Below are 23,770 nucleotides of genomic sequence, written 5' to 3'. Positions count from 1 at the left end.
TTAATGCCAGAAATGAACACTTCAAGTTGAGAAAAGGAAATAAGACTATCATCAATTTGTGCTCTCCAGAACAGAGTAATGTCACAGAAATGACTACATAAAGTGAATAACTCACACAACGAGATCAGCCTTTTTTATTTATCTGTGCAATTCTCCTGAGTGTATCCATTATTCAGGTAAGAATTTTGCAAACCAGACATTTCCTTCCAAAGGAATTCTGAATCCACTTTGGAGTGGCAACAAATAAAAGAGGCTATGGTGGAAGTCTGAGAGTGAGAAAAGGAGAAGCCACAGCTCCTCCAGAGGTGTTATCATATGTACAAAGGATTTTTTCTACGAGACAAGCTTAAAATTGATGACTTTTTAAATTAACTCCAGGCATCTATTACCATAGGGTTTTGCCGAAGCTAAGAGCTTAGTATGATTCAGGAAAACAAATTAGAGGATGGAAATGTTCATGATTATTGTAGATAGGATTTCAAGCTATTTACAATATAATTAAACTATTAGACTGAGGAGCTAACCATAGGCCTGAAGAGAAGGCTTCTCCTATAGGATTATTATTTCATATTTGCTCTTACCCAGCCTCTTATGAAAATCCAGCACTGATATGCACCGGAGAGAACACACTGGACTACATAGAGTGGGTTTAGTCTACATTTCCAAATCCTGCATCAGGATTTAGCTAAAAAAGGACTTAATAGAAATGTTCAGTATTTACAGTTTGAACTGTTCAGATTGGAAGTGAACAAATCAGTAACGTGGCATCATTTCAGCTTTCTGCCTGATCAAATACTCGAGCACTTCATACAGATAGACTCTTGGTTTGGGCTGTAGAATTGGTTTTGGTCAGTGACAAATATCCAAGGTGAACTCCAGTTGTAGCAGGGCAATATTGCAACAAGTTTGCAAAACATTATTTGTATAGCTAGCAAATAGCAAATAATGTACTGAATGTAAAAAGGGAAAGAAAATAACATAAATCATAGCAGGGCATAATGTAAGGAGTGGACGTTGGAGTCATCCATGATGTGTTTCATGTCCCCCTTGACTTTCATGGCTGTTACAGTAGGCAACATCCACACAGTTGCTGCATTTAGCAGCAAGGCATACAAATGCCCTTCTTGGTTTCTGTTTAAGAAATAATGTATGCATTTAATAAGTTACAGTAGGAAAATAATAATTTAAACATGACAGGTCAGGAAGGAAGCTATAAAGAAGTGAGATGCAGGCAATATCTGATCTTTCTATAGTATCACATTCAACATTGGCTTGGTCTATTAGTCCTCTGCATATGTTGCAAACCCCATCTTTTATCTCTGTCCGCTGGGATAAGCAAGCGTGGGAGTGGACTGCAGGCTTGACATCAGCTTCTTTGAATTCTTTGAACTTTCTTTTAGTTTAGCATTGCTTCTTACGGATTTTCTTTGCCAGCCAGAATTCTTTCCAGCATTAAAAGCTATAGAATTTTATTTTCAATAGGAGTGTGAGTGGTGTTGAATATTTAAAAATTATAATAAAGTGAAAAGGCATTATTTGTTGCAGTGCTAAATGCAGACAGACAATTAACTGTAGAATTAACTGATTCTACAGATTACAACAACATGGATCACTGGAAGGAGAAGTCATGGCTGCGGTGCAGTTAGTGAAAGTGTGGTTTCAAGGCTAGATGTGTTTAGCAGATGCTGAAAATCAGCTGTAATCTTAATGTGCTTTGCCTGGTTTAGTTTAGTTGTATAACTTTTAACACAGCACAAGTAAGAGGTGTGATGTGGAGAGACCGGATCAATTTTCCTATTGATCTGCAAGCCTGCTCGGGGGCTGTGCCCGCACCTGGGCCTGATGCTATTCCAATAATTCACAAACAAAAAGTAATAGACTGCTGTATGTCCGATTAATCCCAAACTTAGCTTTATGAGGAACAGTAGTATTTTACTAAAATAAATACATTGTTATCTCTTCCGCTGGCATTTTTCCTTTGGAAAGATGTGGCTCTCTGAATACAGTGTGTGCCAATTGAGCAGACTTGACTCTAACGTCTCAGGCTTATTGCATAGCAGATAGCTTGCCACAAGACTCGAGAGGATGACGTTTTGGGACAAACTGTTGAATTCCTTTGGGTTATCATTTTGAGGTGGTTAATTACATGTACAGCTGTAACCTGAAGGAATTCTGTTCCTTTTCGCAAAGATTCATCAATGCATGAAATTGTACAAAACGCTGTGGATTTTCATACATGAGATTTCCTTGGTTACTGCATTTCGAAAAACCTTCCTCACTTGTATTTCCCTTTGTAATTGTTTCTGCTATGGGAAAAGTAGCGTGTTCAAAGGCAGTCATTTAGTTTTGATAACATCAGAGCCGTAATATTTTTGTTTCCTTGCAATCAGATCTGTTTCTCTTAACTTTCAGAGGAAGCACATTCCCGCAACAAATGCCACAGGCTGCAGAGTCCTTGATGTTAAAATGCTGCCCTGATTAAGAGCTAGGCAGGCAGCAAATTAGAAATGCTGATCCTCAGATGCTGAGCTGGAACTTTGATTAGTCACTAGCAGTAACTATAAAAGTCATATCAAAATATCTTCCTCGCTCGTAGATAAATGTTGTGGCATGTCTCTTTTGCAGTGGTCCTTCCTGTTCTCTGCAACAGTGACCTGGTGCCAGAATGCAGTGCAGTGGCTAAAAGCAGTAAAGAGGGGTCCATGAAATATTATGCCAATTATGTAAGGATGAAGGAAATAAAATAATACATAGATACCAAGTGCCTTGTGTAGACAGCAGTTGCTGCAGCTCACCTTTGCCAATCTGTTTTTCTTTTTTTTTTTTTTAATCATAAAACAGTTTAAACAGCGATAACAACGTGAAAAAATCAGTAGTATTCTGAACAAAATCTAATTTCAAAGTGGATCTATTTTACAGTTTAATTTTAACCTTTAGCTGCGTGATTTACTTGTTAGTTCCTGGGAAATCCATCATGTACTCAAAGAGCGAGTACTGTAAATTTGGAGACAAGGAAAAAAAGAAAGGAAACCACATCATCCACATACATAACGTAGCTGAACCCCTGATTTAAATTCAAAGCTCAATTCAGCCTCAACTATAGAGCTGCAGCTGGCACCTCATAATGTAAACACTTAAGTGGCCTGTTGAATTTATCCTCAATGTCCACAAATGAAGCTATAAACTTTCTTTAGAGCTTCACTTCTGCTTCAATGCCTGCCCATGATTTAGATCTGCAGACTTCACAGTAGCTCTGTGTTTCCCTGGCTGGGTGGAAAGTCCCATAGCAAACCTGCAAACATCCCGTGTATTTAGCTCTCTGCAGCTGTGCAAACAGCACAATGCATTTTCAATATTCTGCTTTAAACATGCCCATGGATAATTGAACTTCAAAGCAACAGCTCTGCTAATTCTTTTATGAGCATGCAAATCAGTAGTGTGACTTCTCACCAGATTGGGAGCTTAATGGAACAATCAGTCTGATCGAAACCCGCCCCAAGGCGTGAGCACAGTCGGGGGTATTTCTGTAAGGCTAATCCATGCTTTACTCACTGGCAGCGTGCAAAACCGATAGCAGCCTGCAGTTAGCAAAGTTTTCATCTGTAAATCCAAATATTCCAGTTACCTCTCCTCATAACCTACATTATTTCAAGAGCAACGCTATTATTTGATCAAACGTGAAGATAGCAATTTAGCCGGGGGAAAAAAAGAAAATCAATATCTTGGATTTGGTATGGTCAGATGGAGTATTTGTTCAGTTCAGCATCTTCTCTTTCAGTAAAACCAAGCTCCGTGGTTGTTAAAATACATGACATGTTTGGCTCCAGTATTCTTATTTCCTGATATTCTTTTAAAATGAGCTTTAACTTGATAAATACTTGGCATTTTCTCCTGTGACCATTACCATTGTACAGCCAGTTTTTAAATGAAAGGCTGAAAAATACATTAGGTGCCTCAAAGCCAGCCAAAGCAATTTACCATCTTGCTTTCTAGTTCACAGAAACAGATATGAATGTTTAACTTCTGGCTCTTGGGAAGCCCAGCTCTAATTAATTCCATATAGAAAATTAAGGCCCAAGAGAGAGATTCAGTGGTGCCTTCACACTTTTGCCTATATCCACACATTCACCTAAATCAGCTGAAATAAAAGATTTTTCTTAAAGCAAGATATTGTTGTGAATATTTGAAAATAAGTGCAAATTTCAACCTTGAAATGCAGTCGAGATTTTCATGAGAAGCCACATAAATATTTATGTCCTACGTTTTCAAGTAGCTGGCGATTTGAGGTACAAGATCTTACTTTCAGCAAGTGCTAAGGATCTGTGGGCTGAAATTTTGCACCTTTTAAGGTCTCCCCATCTGAGGCACGTGTGTGCGTGTAGAGGGAACTGTCTCACTGTTCTCCACCCCTAAACATAGCTGGGTTTGTTTGTCCTTCATGCATCCTGACCGGCGTCTCAAAGGGAATACAAGCAGCATGGCAAAGGGTGAAGCGGGGAACGAGACCCCGTTGTTGTGGGGTGGACGCAGAGCTAGCGTTGCTGCCTGCAGCTCCGTGGGCTGTCCCTTGCCCCCTGCGAGGGGCTGTGCCACATCGGAGCGCTGTCCCCGGGGCAGCCAGGAGGGCTGTGCTCAGGCATGGGGCTCTCGCAGCGCAGCGTCACCTCCGTGCACCAGAGCCAGAGAGCCACAGTGCTGGCACAGCAAGCAGGGTGTCATGGAGTGTGCAGCAGTTACTTATTCATCATCTCTTTTTTCTCTTCTCCTCTCATCCCTTTGATCGGAGGCTGTCTACATTTTTTATTCTACCTCCTTCTGCTCCATTTCCCACTCTTTTTTTCTCTACTGAGTTATTTCCTCTGGGTCTTTTTTCCTGTTCGTTTTTTCACAGCATTTTTGAAGTCGAAAATACATCAAAGACGCATCAAGTTTGAGCTGAACTTTAAAACCCACAGCTTCTGAGGGACTTCAGGGCTGAGGTGGATTCACTTCCCTCCTTAGTGAGGAGGATGGGGTGGGCCTGGCGTGTCCGTCCCCACCAAGGACCGGAGTGAAACAGGAGCAGCCCGGTGGGGACTGCTCATCAGAGCAAAAACGACACCAGGACCTGCCACCTACCCGCGGCCACCACTGCTCTGCCTACTGGTGACAACACAAATATTTTAAAGGCAATCTGATATTTTCCAAAGCCTTGCTCTTTGATAAGCCAATTTGAGAAAGACTGTGAGTGATAGAAAAAGCCCCCTGTATCAGAGGTGCTCTTGCCGTGTCTCCCGGAGGTAAGCCATGGTGACCCTCCGAAGCCACCCGGGAGCAGTGACACCGCTTCCCGCTGGGCCCGTGCGGCGCCAGCAGCGCGTGTCAGCTGGGGACGGGCTGGCTCCAGGAGCTGGTAGCAGGGGCGAGTGCCCCCGGCCAGCACGTGTGCCCTTGCCCCCTCCCAGGAATTTACCAGGCCACCAAATTATCCCTCTCAATAGAAAGCAAATGCTAAAAGCCCGTGTAGCCATGTGCAAGCACCCCTGAAAGACGTGGCCTGCTGGCACGTCTTTAAATCTGGCATTCAAAATTGCTCAGACAGATGGAACAAAAGTATGTAATAAAATGTGACATTTCATTTTATCATCCATGTTTGTTAAGTGAATTCTTCTGATTATTCCCACTGTCAAGAGCACTGAATGCGAATCAGGTTCTGACAATTTGCAGTTTATAAAAAAACAACTCCAGGGGTCAGACAGCAAAAGAATAAGTAATAATTAATTACAGGATGCACATTCATCCAGGGAATCTGGCCACAGTGGTTGACAGCTCGGCCTAACAGAAAAAAATGATGAGTTGAAAAAGCCACAGCTTCTGTAATCAATTATTACTCAGTACCAGTTGCCTACTTCATAGTGTCCCTTACATACATATATTTCTATATATCAAGGATTTGTTAGAAATTGCTGTCTCCCCAGTAGCTCCTCGTTTGCTTGGGTGCATAACGGAGCACCTTTTCTCTCCTCGGCCAAGCACGTTCCCTGTGATAGCGCTGGCTCTCTGCATGGCGTTTCGTTGCCTGCTGCCTTGGCCGTGCCCCTACAGCCTGCAGAGCCCAGGCAGCCCCTCTCAGACCGCAGCAGAGAGCCGCACAGCTTTAAATTCCCATTTTTTATTCCAGAGAAGCTAACCCTGAGGGTCAGCTCTTGCCACGTAGCATTGCTAACAAAAGGAAGAGGTGGAGAATTGCCATCAGCGCAGAGCGAGCCCTGATGCTGGGAAAGATTGTCCCCTGTGCCTCCTCTTCCAGTTTGGTCAGGGACTTCTGTGGCAATTCTATCACTTAATGTTCAATTAGTACTAAATTGGAAATATTAAGCAGTATATGATTGAACTCTTAATTAGCAATTAAATTAAAAGCACCCTCCTCACTGCAAGGGAAATGTCATTGAGACTAACTTTGACAGTATTTTGCAAACAGCTTTACTGCGTTTTGTAGGTGACAATTTTCTGGGGCTTAGCCCTGTGTTTGCTGTGCCTGTGTGCTCCTACTACAAGCATGACTAGTTTGCATCCCAAGGACACACCAAAAATACACATGCAGAGGTAAATATTAATTCCACTGTAGCAGCAAGTAGAAGTCCCAGCTTCCGAGCAGGTTGGTGATGTCAGGTGTCTTATCAACCACACTGAAACACACCCCTAGCCTTGAAAGCTGACGGTCTGGGTGACTGCAGTGTTTACATAGATGCTTACATTAATGCCTGGAAAAATAACCATGACACTTCTGAAATCTGTAGTCACTGTTTTGTTATGGCAGCAATTTTCTCACTGAAGAATCTAAATCAGCCAAGAAAGCACTGGCAGCTGTTGATAAGGTGCAGAAACAAGACAGAGTTGGGGGACACAAGGGGTGGGTTTGCCCAGGGAAAAGGTCACATTCCCTTCATGGTCTCAATAAAAGAGGTTTCTAGTTCGTGACACTTACTTGGGCATGGCTGGGCCCTTATGAGAGCAGAGGGTGACAGCAGGTGGGGCAGCTTGCAGCCACGGACCAGGGCACAGGACCTGCTTATCCCACCAGATTTCAGCCTCCTGAAAGCCCAGCCCTTTGCTCCCCAAACACTGGCATCCCTCATCCATGTAAAGACAGTACCCACACCCTGGCTGCAACTAATGCCTGCAAAATATGTGGCAGAACATTACTGAAGCTTCTTGTTTGAATCCCTCTGCTCCGGGATCGATGCTGACCTCTCGCTGGTGCCAGCACTGATGCCCACAAGGAGAACTCCCAGCACAGCTGCTGCTCTCAGGAGCAGTGTTAGCTCTTCCAGCCTTCCTCAAAGCTGGCTACATAAATCATAGGTGCAACATTTCACCGTAAGGAGCTTGTCACTTGGGTAACCGGTGCTGCTTGAAGGTGCTGAGGAGAGAAGGGAGTAAGGGAGCAGCGCACTCAGTCCTTGCACAAGCAGCAGTCTCCCTGTTGATACCATTCTTGCTGCTCAGTGAGTTTGCTTTGGCCACTGACTCTCATGTCCTTCCTTTCCAAGCAGTCTAAAAATATGCATTTTGGGGTGGGCATTTTTTTCTCCATTTCAGTACCTGTAAGTGAATATTGAAGAGCAGTTTCAGCACTGGATCACAAGAGCTTCCATCAGGGGATGTGTTCTGTTCACTGGTGGATGAAAGTGTTGAACCATTACCACTTGGATTTTTGGTTGCACCTCGGAACAATACAGAGGCCAAGAATTATTTGCAAAAATTATTCAGCAACACATCTCAAATAATGAATATTTCAAATAAATCATTATGGGCCATACTCGAATAGGAAAAGAGGCAAAATAGATGATGAATTATTCATACAGCTTTAGCACTAATGTAATAAATATTACATGGTGTCGGAGAGAAATGAAGGATTTTGAAATGAAGAAAGAAATTAACTATGAAGGAAAAGCACCTGAAAATTGGAGAAGGTGAATACACAGATATGAGATGCGTGAATAATAATGAAGAGATTAACGGGGGAAAAAAAGTATGACAACTACGATTCTGTTTGAGAGGCAAAATACTTTTCCTCTTTGGCTCTTTCTCTACAGAGAATATATAAACTTCCCAAACATCCTTCAGCTCTGTTTAAAAATGAAAGAAGACCCCCCTAGAGATAGCCAGGTGGGAACATACCTAGATCTGATTAAAGGGGATTACATGAGCAGACGTACTGAAATACTAAAGGGCTGTAACATGGAGAGAAAAATACTATTCTGAGTATCAAATAATGCATTACTTTTATTTCTCAAAGTGACTTTTCTCACCAGATGAATACTGAACTGGGACAATAGGATTGTTTACTTTTCAAGGCAGGATCCGTAAGACTCTTGGTGCGCTGCGGGAAGCCTCATTCAGCAGCGTTAGCAGTGACACCATTAAGCATGTCTGAGTGGTCAGGCAAATCTCCTCTGACAATGCTTCAAACAAAAATGTCATCAATTCCTTGTTTGCTCTTTTACTCAGGTGCAGTGTGTGCCGATTCTCGCTAGTCTTATCTGTTCATCTTAACATTTGCAAAAGAAAAAATTGTGGGAGAGAGTGAGTTAACATTTTTTTCCCTTCCAAATCCCTTCCTAATTACCTTCATTTTTAACAGTAAGTGGAAAATGGAAGAGAGGAGAGAGGATACAAGTTCAAAAAAATAACATACTCCATACAGATTTAGAAAAACAAACAAACAAACAAAAAAAAAAAAACAACACATTTTTTTCTAAAAGTGGAATGGAAATGGAGACACATTGCACATTTTCCCCATTGACTTGGGCTCCTGCATGTTTGGAGCACACTGATAAATGCCATGTCTGAATTTAATTCAATAAAATAAGGTCCACTTAATGGTGTCTATAAATAGTTCTTATGACCTCAAGAACAACATATTAAAATGAAATAGATGTTTTATGTTCGTCATTTCCGTAAATGTCTCATTTACAAAATCTGTCATGGGCGAAGCAGTCTCCTCCTCATTGGACATTTCCCGGCCTTGGCATATCAATCCATCTTTTGCACATCTGCTCAGAAAATGTAATTAGTTATACCCATATGCTACAGACGTACATGGTAAAACTTAAGAAACAGAAAAGACTAATAGACCTGACAGACTTTCTTGCTTCTACTGTGTGTATTTTGTTGAAGAATTAGAAAAGTGAGAAGCTTTTTTTTTTGCTCTCTGCCACAGAATGGGGATATCTTTGTGTCCTAATCAACTTCAAGAGATGAAGTTCCCTCAGTAGGGAATTTTAATACTTCTAGTTCTAGTCCCTTGAGAAGAGGCATTTACTGAAAGGGCTTAGAACTAGAAAAATACTTAGTATTTCCCATATAGATGGACCTTCTTGCCCTATTCATCAACATACCTATGAACTTGTCTTTGTAAAGCAAGGATAAGATAGACAAGGATCCTCATCTGATGTTTTGGGACATGGGAGACTGAGATGAGAAGCTCTGGCTACACAAAATGACCAGATATGCTACATATTTGCATATGTAGCAAATATGGAAACTCATAAGCGCGCTGATCAGCTTTTTTTTGACAGCTGTGCTCAATCTTGCTGGGATACGGCAAAGGAGACAGAGACTATGGTATAAAAACAAGTGACACCTTGGTCAACAAAAGTTGGTTCCATGGCCACTCTGTTTTCTTGTTCTTTCACTGAACTCCAAAGCAATGTCTCACTGTTCACTACCCTAGCTAATTCATGGCCATTTGGCATTACAGAAACATCACTTTAATTTTCCCTCTGACACACCACATTTAGTTGCTGCATATGTTGTTTAATGGCTGTGCACTTTTCAAAACAACAACAAAAAAACCCCAACCAAACAAAAAAACAACAACAAAAAGGCCCTTTCAAATTATTCACATTCTTTTAGCTCAGTAGGGGGTTCAAAATCAAACTGCTGTACCTCCATCTTCTTACTTTTCTTTTAGGGTTAATTTGGAAGAAAAGAAAAGCTCTCCTGATTATAGAGATTTAGCTTTCTTTATAAACTGGCTATTTTAAGATCTGTTTACAAGATCACAATATGAAACATCATTCAAAAACAGTGTGAATTGATTACATCCTTCTGGAGAACATGTTGCAGTAGAATATGCATTTGTAGCTGTTACACTGCCCTATAATTAACGCCTTATGGCTTTCCTTCTAAACACATGTTGCTACTGCTAGAAAACAGCTGAGATACTTAAGAGGAGACAATGGAAAATGCTGCCCTCCCCAAATCCCCCCCAGCCTTTTTTTAACAAATGGCAAAATGCTGTGGTCACTACCAAATATGAGAGTGAAGTCAAGGTACTGATATTTTTCTGCTCCAGTTTCTTTTTAATTAGCATTTTTTCCCCAAATACTATTAATAATTTGAATGTCGCTTAATTGGGAGACTGTACTAAAACAGCTGAACACAGTCTTTGGTCTTTTCATTCATTTCAGTGGATTCTGGATCACAGCATAATGATGGAATCACATCAGGAATGCTCACGTATCCCAGAATGAATGAATGAACAGAGCAAAAAACAAGATGCACAATATAAATAGATTTGCATGGTTAGAATTACTTAGGGAACTGAATTCTGCTCTGAACAGGTCTCTGATTTTTTAAAGCTAAAGCTAATAATGAAATATTTCTTGCACTGCGCAGCTCTCCACACAGATGAGTGAACTAAATGTCAGCTGCTGGCTTTATGGGAACGTGCAGGTGCTAGGTGACACTTGGCTGCCATTTTATGGAGTTGTATGTGTGATGCTACATGCATGCTATAAACTAGCTATAGACAAATAATGAATTGGAACAATATAATACCTGGGTCTGTGTTATTGGAGAGGGACTCCCAAGGAAAATCTTCACAACCTTGCGATATCGTTGTTCTAAATAAATACTTTTGAGAAATGAGATGACACGCTAAAAACCAGCTATGAAATAATACTGCTTTCCATAAAGATCAGCTGTAAGTGATTCTAAGGGCAGATGACTATGTATAGCAATAATGATGATCAGCTTTGTCAAGGTGCAGATGACTTTCTGAGCGGGGATGCTAACATTCCCATAGCAACCCTTAAAACTTCGGATGCAGCACACATTCAGTATATGTAGCAACCCATGCAAAGAAGGAACAAGAGCATTTTGAGTTAGGGGTTAAAAACTAAGCTAAACATAATTTAAACTATTAAAACAAATATCCTTTGACTGTATACAAGATATTTTTTCTCTTTCCATCCTATATTCTGCTCTTCTATATTCCCAAATCTATGTATAGACTGCAATGAGTACATATATACGTATAGACTTCTGTCTTCGTAGCATGACCCGTGATCTCCCTCAAGCAACGCGACCAAGCACAGGAGCAATCCTTTTGCCCCTCGGCCTGCCCCTCAGCCCGCAGCAGCGCTGCAGCTCGGCGAGGCAGGGGTTCCTTGGCCCGGCACGGCAGGCCCCCAGCCTCCGTCAGGGCTCTTCGTCCCCTCTCCGAACGTGGCCGTAAAAGCCCCTGTGAAGCCTGGGAGAGGAGCTGGGTCTGAGAGCAGGAAGCAGGGCGTGAGCTGCAGGAAGCGGCTCGGCAGCTCGTAGGGAAAGGCAGGTTAAGAGGAGGGTGGGAAAAAAAAGAAATTATGGATTTTCTAACAGGAGCTGGGTAAGACTTGCTGGCTTGACCCAGAATATTAGATATTCTGGATAGAGCTGATGCTTTTCTGTACTGAGAGTCCATCTCCTTCAGCAATAACTCACAAATCTAGAAAAGGCTAGAATAAGAAAAAGATTTTACGTTCAGTCTTCAGCAGAAGTATATTTCTTCATTAGCTGTACTGATGCATGAAAAAAATGAGGCACAATTACATTTTTATTTTTAAACTCTTCTAAGAATTGCATGCAGTCTAAAAATGTGTGCCTCTAACAAGTGCATGATCATCATCCCAGAAAAAGACAAAATTAGTTGCTTTTCTTGCTTTTGCATCCCTCCTTTTGTATTTCTCCATTATTTTTCTTCCATGCAATGTAATGGTAACAAAATATGTGCAATCATAGGAATGAAATGACATGCTGAAAGGCACCAATAAATATTGAACAATTGACTTTACTATGTTAAGCTGTCACAATTAATTTGCTTACAGAATCCGTACTGGCCTGTTAGTGAATGAGCACATAGCCTCCAGAGAGCTATTCTGACTTAGCTATTTTCTCTTGAACCCAATTGCAAATGGATTAAATCTTTCTCTATCCTTGCTTTAGCCTTCAATTTCTGTCAACAGAGTATTTGCCAGGTTTTTTGTTTATTGCAAAAGGCATTGGTAGTGGACAAAATCAGGCAATAACGTACTAAATTCCTGTAATGGTTTTTCTCTTTATAGAATTACTTTATTTGCTTTATTTTAAAGATTCATAGCATATTTTTTTTTTTAGGTTGAAAGGGAACCTCATAGTCCTCCCTCTTTTGATTTTATTAGCTAGAAGCTTTGGACTCTTGTGCTGAGATACATGTAGAGACAGGGTATATGGAGGTATCAAGCAGTAAAGAGATGAAAAAAAGCGTTAGCATCTTGAAACTTCAATGAGCTGCTGCTCACCTAGGCAGTATCAGCAGTGTTACGGGCTCAGGACATTGCTTTGTGGGGCCCCAGCAATTCTTATGGGCTCCTGGGTAAGAGGTGCAGTTGCTCAAGACAACTGTTTTTGGCTTGTAACTGAGTGACCAAGCAGTTCTCTATGTAAGTGAGAAATTATGTGATATTTGTACATATATAGAGCTTCCTCTTCAGCTCTCACTTTAGAGGCAAGGTTTTCAACACCTGGTGAAAGCTTAACTTGATTGAAATGAACACAGTTTTAGAGTTCAAATAATAATACATTTCATTTGCAAAAGAGCCTTGTGAGATGCTTTATTTACATTAACACTAAGGATTAAATAATTTCCCATTAGAACATACTGCAACCAGCTATTTTTGAATAAAAAAGTTAGCTCAGAAAGGCAGTTCAGTTGCCTTTAAGCTGGCTTACTGTTGTAACACTTAAGGACCAGTGAATCCTACCCACTACACGACATCAACATTGCCTTGATTGCAAGGAGGTTTGGAGCTGACAGTTAATGGCTTACTTGCAACTCGTGGTTACTTATTAATGCAGACATAACAATGCTTATTCCTTAACTAACCTTGTAAGCAATACAGTGATCCCAGGAATTATTCCTGCCGGAAACCCAGTGAGATGTCACAGTCTAGATCAAAAATTCTAAAACTCAAAGTAGAGCTTTTTGCCTGTAGGAAAATTACCGTCATTTTTTCATCCTTATTCCCATTCTATTTGAAACAAAGGCATTCTTCTAGAGCTCAGCCCTAGCAGTGATGGAGTCTGCGCCAGGCAACCATTGCCAACCATTCAGTGCCGTGAGCCACTGATGCCTTACCAGTACAAGCAGTCTCTGCTTTACCTTTGCTAGTGACAGTTTGCACTGGTGACAGCTCCTGTTAGGTCGCTGAGAAGCCGTTTGGTCATTTCTTTGTATGTGTTTTCAATCTAGCAGAAAAGAGAAATGCATTGTTTATAGGCTGCAGACACAAAGCACTAGCATGGAAAGAGGATGCATTCTCTCAACAAACAACCTTTTCTTGTGCCTTGAGTATCTTCCCCTTTATGGTCAAGCCACAGACCACAGAAAGTAAACCCAGCAGCCGTGCCGGCCAAGCAGCGACAATACTGTCTGAGGAAGCTGGTTGTGGTTAACCAGTGGCTGAGATTTGCATGCTGAGTTCAGAGGAAAAGGCAGCTTTTTTTTTCCTTCTTTCTTTTAAATAATCATTTGACTTGTGCTTTCCAAGTGTCTGTACATAAGTTCAAAATGCTGTAATGGGCAAAATTACATGACCAGTAACTCATGACAACTTACCAATGCTCTCATTTCTGGTAGTGGGCAAAAAAAGGCATCACTGCAAAAACTGGAACTGTTGGGCCCAGAAACCTCTGGAAAGTACAGCTGGGACACTGCAGAGCGGTCCCACCCCCTCCCTTCTGTCCACCAGAACTCACTGGTCATGGGAAGTACTTGTAACAAGTCTTGAACATCAGAAATAAATAAAACTCATTATGAACCACTGCTTCTGGTTGCCAGAAGAAACTGGTAAACTGTGGCAGTCATATATTCTCTAGGTGGTGACTACCTAGCTAGGAAACTGGTTTAATTTTATGTTTTAGAATAAAACAATAACGTTTTTCAAGTGCTCTCACGTAAATTTGAGAACAAAAACCACACTGTGCTGGGTGGGAATCTTTCTAGCACTCAGAGCTGTCTGGGGCTCTCTGCAGAAAGGTTTTACACTGGTTTTACACTGGCTTCTTTTCTAGACAATTAGAATCACCTTTTCAGAGTTTATTTTCAGAGGGCAAATTTGGAGACGGAAAATAGAGGTGTCCAGACTGAACCTTTTTTTGCTGTAAGCAGCTAAAAGTTGAATTCTTAGTCAGACTCCTGGCACTTCAGACATCATCTTAAGTGGCTGGGCTCTAACAGTCTGTACAAAGCTATCTGAAACCAGCAGAAAGAAAATCCAAAGTATAAGCAGGTTGATTATGAGGGAAAGAATAGTTTAAGCTTTTTCTAAGCATTAGCCTAAGGAAGTTGAGACTCCGTAACAGTAACAATCATTGGAAATAGACACAGTATATTTTCTAAAATAGTAACTACTTGCTCAACACAAAGAGAACGTTTGATTGTACTTAACAATAGACCTTGTTTTTTCCATGATACTGCTACTGGAAAATTAGAAAAATAACAACTCAGTCACAAGAAAGCCTCTACATAACTAGTGGGTCTTCCCCCATAACTTATGGCCTAGCTGAAGAGGAAAATAAATTAAAAATAAAGCCTGAACATGATGAACTGCAGCCCAGTTTTTACTAAGGATGCAAAATCTCTCCCGGTGCTGATTTCCAAACACCTTAGAGAACAGCTCTCTGCTCTGGCAGAACATGCAAAAATCAATGGAACGGACACTGGTATTCCCATCCCAACCAACCAGACATTGCCTTTTCTCAGAGGAGCTTAGGCATGCTAGTTAATTTTTTGTTACACTTAAACATTCATATCCTTCCAGGTAAGCCTGTTCAGGCTCACTTTCTTGAACTTTCTCTCCTCTGTCATTCAGAGTTTTACTGCTGCCTATCTTGTAGGAATCCTGTTTATAGGACTGTACACTACTGAGAGATTAGGGGCTAAAAACAGCAGGGAAAATTCAGAATTAATAAATGCAAATTAATGCTCACTGGGGAAAAGCCAATTCTCCTATAAATACACACTGATGGAAATTAAATTATTTAGTAACCTTCAGAATAGCACATAATGTTATGAAATAGCAGCTTAGCATTCACTGGTACTTTAAAAAATAAATCAGGAATAGGAAAGAATGAGGAAAAAATTAAAGCATAATTATGGCAATGTGGACATTTCTGGTGTGCCTGTATTTTGACCACTGGTTGCAGCGGAGTAAGAAAATACAGAGGAAAGCAGCAATGATGAGCGCAGATACAAAATGGCTTTTGTGGAAGCCATACTCAACATGGTAAATCCTAAAAAGTTAGATGGAAGAAAAAAGAAGAAAAAAAAGGAAAGGGATTAACTGCTATTAAGCACACTGATAGAAGCTCTGACATTAAAAAAATAATAATAATCACAGCAAGGATATGCTGGAGAAAGAGCACGGCACTGCCATGCAGTTCTTCCATGCCTCCTGCGAGCACAGCTGGACAGGGCACCCTGCGGCACGGCCCCGCTCCATCCTGATGCTGGCTTGCCTCTGGTCTGCACAGCTGGCAAGCTCCTGCGAGTTTTCCGGGCTGGGAGAGACGTGAGCTTCCTCTAGGATTTCACAAGCATCTTTTGGGCTATAAGAGATCGATCTGCATTTTTCATTGACACTTCATGGGGCAGCATGCGAACAGTCTTCCCTGTAAAAAGTACGGCCTGCTAAAAAGGCTGTATTTGTAATCTAGATTTCTAAGATGGAAAGCACAAAATGACTCATCGGCTGAAGGATGGCTTGGACAGGTTCACAGCCACCCAAGTGCAGCTGAGTGCTGAACAACTGCAGTCATTGGCAGAGTGACAAGAGCAGGATCACAGATGATCACCAAAGCCAGGTATGCTGTTTCCCAAGCCAGAGCCATGGTGAGGCTGGCACTCGTTCTTCTCAATCTCTGACCTAGGCTTGCTCCCACCCTAACTGCCAAGGAGAACAACTACAGGAGTCAGAAGTGCAGACTGACAGAGCGGGCACAACAGTTCAATGACTGGAATATTTCAATGCATATTGCACTAGTGAATCATTTTAATGCAAAACTCTATTTTCCTTTTTTTTTCTTCTCTTTCACCTCCATACCAGCCATGCAAAGAGGGAAGAAGTTAAGCATTCTAGGCGGGTCAGCCTATGGCAGTCAAAGGCTATCAATCAGCCTTGACCCAGCATACTCCAAAGTTTTTGTGTTGGCAGGATCAGTGCTTTGACAAACATACCGATGCAGAAGTAGTCTGCTTCATGATAAATTTTTTCTTTAACTTTTTAAAAAGGTCAAATGAGATGCTTAATAGACAAGTAAATGCTGCGAACTGAAAACTGAATTAACGGGACTTTAAAGCAGTATTAATCTCACAGAACAGGTTCAGCATCTTCCCATGGCACTTTGCCATGGGGTGACTAGAACAATCTATTAAAATAATCCATAAATTTCTCCTTGAAGACTACACTATGTAATTTTACAAATATAGGCAATTACTCAACAAAGAGAATAAAACAAGCACTCTAAAATACCAAAATACTTCTTAAAGACTAGAATGGAGAATGAAGACAGCTTTTTCTTATTAAACTTTTTATTAAAATTGAGCTATTTTTTACATATTTAAAATACTTTATATCCAAGTTATGCAATATGTATGAAAACAATTGTATGCAAACACTTGCATAAAAATATGTGAAATCACAACTAAGCAATATAAAGCAATATATAGCATGTTCCAAAATGTATTTCAGGACTAGAATACCTGAGTTTTCAATAAGCTGGTTTCCTGCGTTTCACTGATTTTAACTGTTACATTTAACAATATATCTGATCTCATATAAAGCACTTCTTTGGTTGGGAGAAACTGCATGGAAAGGTAGAGATCAAGCAGAGATACTACTCAAGGCCTGTCTTCAGAATCTTCTTCCCCGTGACGATCCACTGTTTGAGATGCTAAGAAGGACTCCCATGTAGCAAGGCACTTGAAAAAGAACACAGATACATATTAATATAGCAGACAGATTTCTGTAGAACTGGTAGCCAAGGAGAAAAAGAAGAAAAAAAAAAAGCAGAATACATATGCATTGTCACAAGCTGTTTCTGTGGGACTACGGTAAAAGCAAAATATGGTTTCCTAGGCAGCTCAGTGATATGCAAAATGTTAGCCAACATGCTGAGTGAGCTGTAAAGGTCACTTTTCCATAATGACAAGCACACGGTGTGAGCATCGTAATTGTATGTGTTATCACGGGAGATGCTACCATTAATTATGCCCTTCTTTAATCTCTCCCTTTAGTTACAGGCAAAGCTCTCCTCCAAACAGAAAGCACAGTCAGGCACGGTTCCTTCATAATCTCTGTGGATTCCTGCAATATACTCAATATTCTTTCCAAGTTAAATTAAAACATTTTTTTCTAAACACACAGATAATTCCTTTTTCCCCTGAGTAATGAGAAAGAAATGGGACCAGAAAGGCAGGAGGCTGGGGGGAGACTGTCTTTACAACAAATGTTTCTCTCCTAATGGAAAAATGTATTCCTAACTGCATAAGCTATTGTTTTGATCTGAAGCGTCAACACTGCAGTCACTAATAGTAAAAACACAAACAAAAACAACTTTGGTTCAGTTTGGTTTAAATTAGCGTTGGCATCTTGGCAAACCTATATAAATCCTGGAGTATTATTGAGAATCGTGGCAAGCCTATCACTAGGTAACCCATGGGGTGCTGATGTTTCTTACCAAAGTACCAGGTTTCTGCCATTTCAAGTCTGTCAACAAACAGTGCAGCTAAATTATGCAATAATTTTACATTGAACAGTCTTTTGTTGTTGAATGACATTTTTTTCTGACCCACAGCTTAATTTATACCATGTAACTTCATGTCTTGCCATTCTGTAATTTTAGTAATGTGAATTAAAACATATATATATATCATATATACTGGCTGGAATATAAAAATGGCTATCTATTATCTCTGCAGCACTGATCCAAAATGCATGTCTTAAAATGCAGTCGCACTATGTTGCTTACCCAGATAAATATAATCTACTGAAGCCTTTCCAGACAAAGATGCGGAGCATTTTTTCAGGTATACAAGTTACTTGGTTTTCATTTATCCTAATTTATGTAACCAAAACATATTTTCCAAAATGTAAGAGCAATGGTGGCTCATTTCGCTGGCAGACATTACAGTGCTGCTACAGCTGACAAGTTTTATAATTAACCATACCAAGACAAAACTAGGTCTCTGTGCCTTAGGCTCAAGCTTTTTATATTGTGAAGCATGAACTATGTAAGTGACATTTTGTTAGTGATGTATACTACAGCATTATTACAGAATGATTTTACTTGGTTCTCCTGTGAGGGTAAAAATGGAGATCTAAACAGAGGATCAGCCAGCTTTCCCACCCCCCAAAAAATAATAATAAAAAAAAAATATGCAGGAAATTAAATGTGCATGCATAGGATTGAAATTCATAATCCAATTACTTGTAAAAGCCCCACAGAAGACATAACGAAACCTAAATATACAAAATGAAACAGCAAGTGTTTAAATAAGGCTACTTTACCTAAAATATTCTGACTACTACTGCAGGTCACACATCTGTTCTGCAACACTATTTTTAGAAATAGCAGTGAGAGGTTTCCATATACTACAATTGCATATCTGACTAAAAAGGAGATATAAAAATAGAACATGTAGGGATGATAACAGAAGCCATGTGTCACATGCCATGTGTGTTTCTGTTCCAGTTCCCTAATTTTCCATGGTTGGTACCTTAAAAATATCCTTTATGATAACATTTCCTAGAGAAGAATCTGAAAATGTAGTCTTCCACGTGTGAGAGAGACAAAAATCACTTTCATAGTGTCTGGGTGCAAGGAAACAAAAACTAGAGTCAACGGAAATAGAAAAATGCTGATTCCTAGTATAATACATAAATAAATACACACAAAAAAACAACAAAACATAAACAAAAACAAACAGAAAACCAGAACAACAAAGCCTTCATAGAAGTATGTAAAAGAAATTTCTATGGTTGAAATGATTGAGGGGTCAAAGTTGGACCCAGGCTTTGAAACGACGTTCACAGAGACAAACGGGCTCAGCCATGTGGGAGCTTTTGAAAATCACATGAAGTTTGTTAACTAAGCTCCTGGGTAGGGAATTCCTAAATTCCTACGGTAGGATGTGATCAACATGCATAAGCAGCTGACTTTGGTACACAACCAAGTGACTAGTTAAATGCATCACAACAGAGGCCTCCAGGGTAAACAACAAATCTATCTATTTTTCTACAGCTTATACTAGACAGATACATTTTGGAGTTAGAGGGAAGTTACTCCAATGGGGAAGGAGTATTGTTTTGACCTAATGAATCTATTGGATCAGTTTATGCCTGCATGACAAGGTAGATCACAGGAACTAACCAAATTAGGCTTGGAACAGTTAAGAAAATCAAGAAATTTATGTTTCTGGAAAAGAGTAAGCTGTGTCAATGCCGATAAGTATCTCACTACCCTATCAAAGATAAGTTTAGCTTTATATCAGATTAATCTGCAAAGGTTTAAACAGGATTAGTTTGACATGGCAAAAACAAAATTAGAGGCTACAGATTAAAAGAAGGTACATCCTTGCACAAGGAAAAACATGTTCTTTCAATGCAAAATTAATTAAATATCATTCTACATTATGAAAAAAAAAAAAAAAAAAAAAAAAAAAAAAAAGAAAACACAACCCACAATCTTCCTGCATTTACTAGTGTACTTTATAAGCAATGGAAAACCCAACTCTGGTACATTTGCTAGATTTACAAGATCTGACTGGTATTTGGATTGTGCTGCAAAACCTACCCACTGGTTCAGACGTTTGTGTTTTTTTTTTTCTGAATAGAATATGTTAACAAAGTTATTTGCTGAGATTTTTTTTTTTTTTTTTTGATGTAAATATCCTGAAGACTATGGTAAACATGTGGGAATAAAAAGGGGAAAATGTAGTAAATGTTTAATCGCTATTACTCTTTGAAGCCAAAGTTCAGCATTCCTGGTTGCCTGGATTGTTGGCTAGTATGAACCAGGAAGACTTCAGACACCCTAGTTAAATAACAACAACTACTACTCCTTTGTATCTTGTTTTGGTTTTAGTAATGCTTTATCCTTAGGGAGCTGCAGAGGATCTATACCTAACTTAATGCAAAGCCTCCCGGTGACAAGCAGCTTTCTCAGCTGTATGCTCCACCCTGTGGACAGTTGGTGATTTCAACCTTTCAGAAGATAGCAGCTCTTCTGAACTGAGCTGGGCTACTTCAGACAGTTGTGTCATACCTAAGGCATGGGAAAAAGCAGTACAATAAATGGTACAGCAGTAACACAGACTTCCTTCCTTCACAGAACTCTTTTCTGTAAGGCAAACAAAATGATGCTGTTTTCTTCAGAAACTGGAGTAAGGTCCTGACTTTCTTTTTCAATTAGAACATTTTTGTATTATTTCAGAAAATCCTCCGTTTTAGCAATGCACTTTTTAATACAGTCATTTTTAATACAGTATGTTACTGGCTTTAAGTCTTGAATATAGAGAGACTAAAACATTTGTCAACTCTTTTCTGGAAGGAAAGGACAGGCAGTAAAGAACTTCATGAACTCCTGAGACCAACTACAGGAATTCTAAGTGGTTGGTCAGTCCTGGTAACACTGGGTACCAAATGGCATCATATTCAAATGTATGTGAAGACAGCTTGCACATTATCCCAGGAGAGACATCATTCTCATGGGTCTGTGTAAGAGCACCTATAAATTTGGAACACTGGGCATTAATTAGCGCCTTTGTTACTGAAGCACTGAGAGACAGAAAGAGATTGGTGATACCACAGCTGTAGAAACAAAGGAGCAATTATTACTTAAAAGATTGTGTTTAAGGCAGGATTTTGTTTTTTATGGAAAGCATAAAAACCCTATTCTGATGCTAAGGATTATGAGAATCCCTTCCTGAGGTTTCACTTCTAAACAGGGAAAGCAGATGCTAGTGTTTCTTTTTCTGCTGTCTTCAGGAGTGCAACACCTATAGTTTGTAATATAAGGGCTACCGACTGTAATCACTTCTCCAATAATTAATCATTGTTAGTGACCACAGGTCTCCAAAAAACCCATGCATATGTTAGATAAAAACTCCCAAACTGAGTATTAATTTTACAGAAATCTCTTGAATGTCAGTATTAAAATATTTCCGTTAAAAACGACAAAAAAATTTCCAATTTCAAACAAGTTAGCATAATATTTACTATTATTAAAACCAATGCAGCAAGATATTTTTTTCTAAATTCTAGATCTATCAACACGTAACAGCAAAAATATTTTATGCAGATTTCAATATGTAAGAAAAGCACCAACAAAGAATAATGTTTCAATACAAACCAACTTGCCCAGTATTTCAGAGGCTATTTAAGAAAACCACTAGTAGTTACAAAAATACTTGAACCATTTTTTTTTTCTTCCAGTTTGTGACTTAATGGTAGTAATTTCATGTATAGTATGAGATTTGGCATTCTGAATTAAAAATCTAATTGAGCAAAAAGCAGTTTTAGACAGAAAAAGATAGAAAGAATTATTTCTGTGTTTTAATTTAGCTAATCATTCATGAACAAAACATTCCAGTATATTTAGCATTGGTTTAACATACATATTCATGATATAGAAGCCAGAGATCAGCAGCAACTGAAGAAAATGTGAGAGGATGCCAAAAGTTTGCTGTCTGATTTCAGAAAATATTTTGATCTTTATATGTAACAACAGATTGTCAATGTCCGTGCATCTCACAGGCTGCATGCTAATTAATCAGACTTGATGATCATGAGCTCTGTCTTTTCAATTATGTTCTGACAAAATGATTTCTAAAATCAGGACACTGATTTTACACTGAGGCTAATAGTCAAGCCGTAAAAAGTTCAGAATATAGGACTTGAAGTTACAGGTATCGACATGTATCTGTGAAGAATATTGATTTATGATTCATAGATAGCTAGCTACCTGTACTCCTTTTTCCAATATAAAGAGAAGTTCTTTAAAAAACCTCAAGATATATGGGATATTTTCAAAAAAAGCACTTCAATCAATATGTTTCCTATGAAGAAATTTCACAGAATGCTTAAGAGATTTTGTTAAATGTTTTTGAGTTCTGTTGCTCAGTATATATTACTTGGAATTCTTACCAATAATGTTAGCCATGGCATTTGAGTTGAAATTAAAATTTATTTCAGCCATTTTTCTTTCTTCCCAAAGTATTAAGTTTCAGTTACAAAAAGATTTAATTTGGTAACTGCATACATCTGTGTGTCTTATAAAAATGTGTAATAAGCTTTTTGTACTGACCGCTCAAAATTGTATCGATACTCTTTATCACAGTAAATTTCAAGACAATCCCTTAGAGAAATAACTTTCTGAATGTGCAGTTTGAAAAGGAACTACATTTAAATGTTTTCCTCACACAAAATCATTGTAAAATGTTGGGGCTTCTTCGTGCAGTTATGGCCAAAGGCTGAAAACAGCGGCTGACATTGAATCAAAAAATATCTTCCAAATTCTTGTGGTTAGTAAAACAAGACTGCCCTCTGTCGATGATGAACTCAGGATTAACCACTTGGGCACAAATAAAATTCATTTTACTTAAAACATGTCAAATTGGGGATAACTGCCTCCCTCTGCCCACAGAAACTTATTCTGAAGTTAACACAAGTTCAAGCTAAGATGCAAAATGTCTTCTTTAGATATAGCGCATTGATTTCTCCACTGAAATAATGAATGAAAAAAATGCTATGAGAAAGGGCTTTACCTCTTCATAATAATGGAGATTATTGTCAGCCATATTCGTGAATGCCGATCTCATATCACACTGCATATTTTGCTTCCACCTGTCCCAATCTGCTTTCAGAGCATTATTGGCACATTCTGCTTTGTCTTCAAGTTTCCCAATCTCTTCTGAGAACTAAATATGAATTGTAAACATAGAAAAAAAATTAGTAGAGTCATGATTTCAAATGTGATTGAAAACAAGTGATCATAGTGCAGTAAGATGAACAGAACTGCAGAACCAAGGTTGGTATTACAACTAGTACATCAGCTCCCAGGGATAAATTTTAAATTATGTTCTTAATGAATAGCTCAGTACACTTTCTGAAATATTAATAGCTGAAATTCCAGGTGGTAACTAAAGTGTTGCTGAGAATATTTTTATTGACTGCAAAGTTACAGACTGTGGCACCTCTTCACTTGCACTTGACAGTAATGCATTAAAAAAAGAAAATGTAAAAGGCTTTACTGGAGCAGAATCAACTCTACAAATTAGATTTGGACAGAAAAACTGAGAAAACCCTGACAGAACCTTTGATGACCTCAGGGAAAATCAGAAGCGGGGGAATACAGCAGAAATCACACACACAAACTTTCTGATTTCTTGCCTGTCAACTTGCAATCTTCTATTGTGGAACTAACC

The 23,770-nt window shown here is 39.3% G+C and overlaps 2 protein-coding genes across 2 annotated transcripts in view; one reads left to right on the top strand and one right to left on the bottom strand.

Annotated features, from left to right (window-relative positions):
• PLPPR5 (phospholipid phosphatase related 5) overlaps positions 1-23,770 on the top strand; it is a 246,336-nt gene that overhangs the window by 214,634 nt on the left and 7,932 nt on the right. The gene's annotated exons all lie outside the window — the stretch shown is intronic.
• The window catches only part of SNX7 (sorting nexin 7), a 28,233-nt gene continuing 21,321 nt past the window's right edge, over positions 16,859-23,770 (bottom strand). The window contains exons 8-9 of the mRNA XM_035332952.1: positions 23,111-23,263; positions 16,859-17,266 (exon numbers count right to left, since the gene is read on the bottom strand). Coding sequence (XP_035188843.1) covers positions 17,186-17,266; positions 23,111-23,263 — 234 coding nt within the window. The 3' untranslated portion in view covers positions 16,859-17,185. The remainder of the gene's footprint in view (positions 17,267-23,110; positions 23,264-23,770) is intronic.

Source organism: Oxyura jamaicensis, chromosome 8 (assembly GCF_011077185.1).
Source record: "Oxyura jamaicensis isolate SHBP4307 breed ruddy duck chromosome 8, BPBGC_Ojam_1.0, whole genome shotgun sequence".
Classification (NCBI taxonomy): domain Eukaryota; kingdom Metazoa; phylum Chordata; class Aves; order Anseriformes; family Anatidae; genus Oxyura; species Oxyura jamaicensis.
The sequence above is the reverse complement of the archived record's forward strand: the minus strand, read 5'-3'. Positions and strand labels throughout refer to the sequence as shown.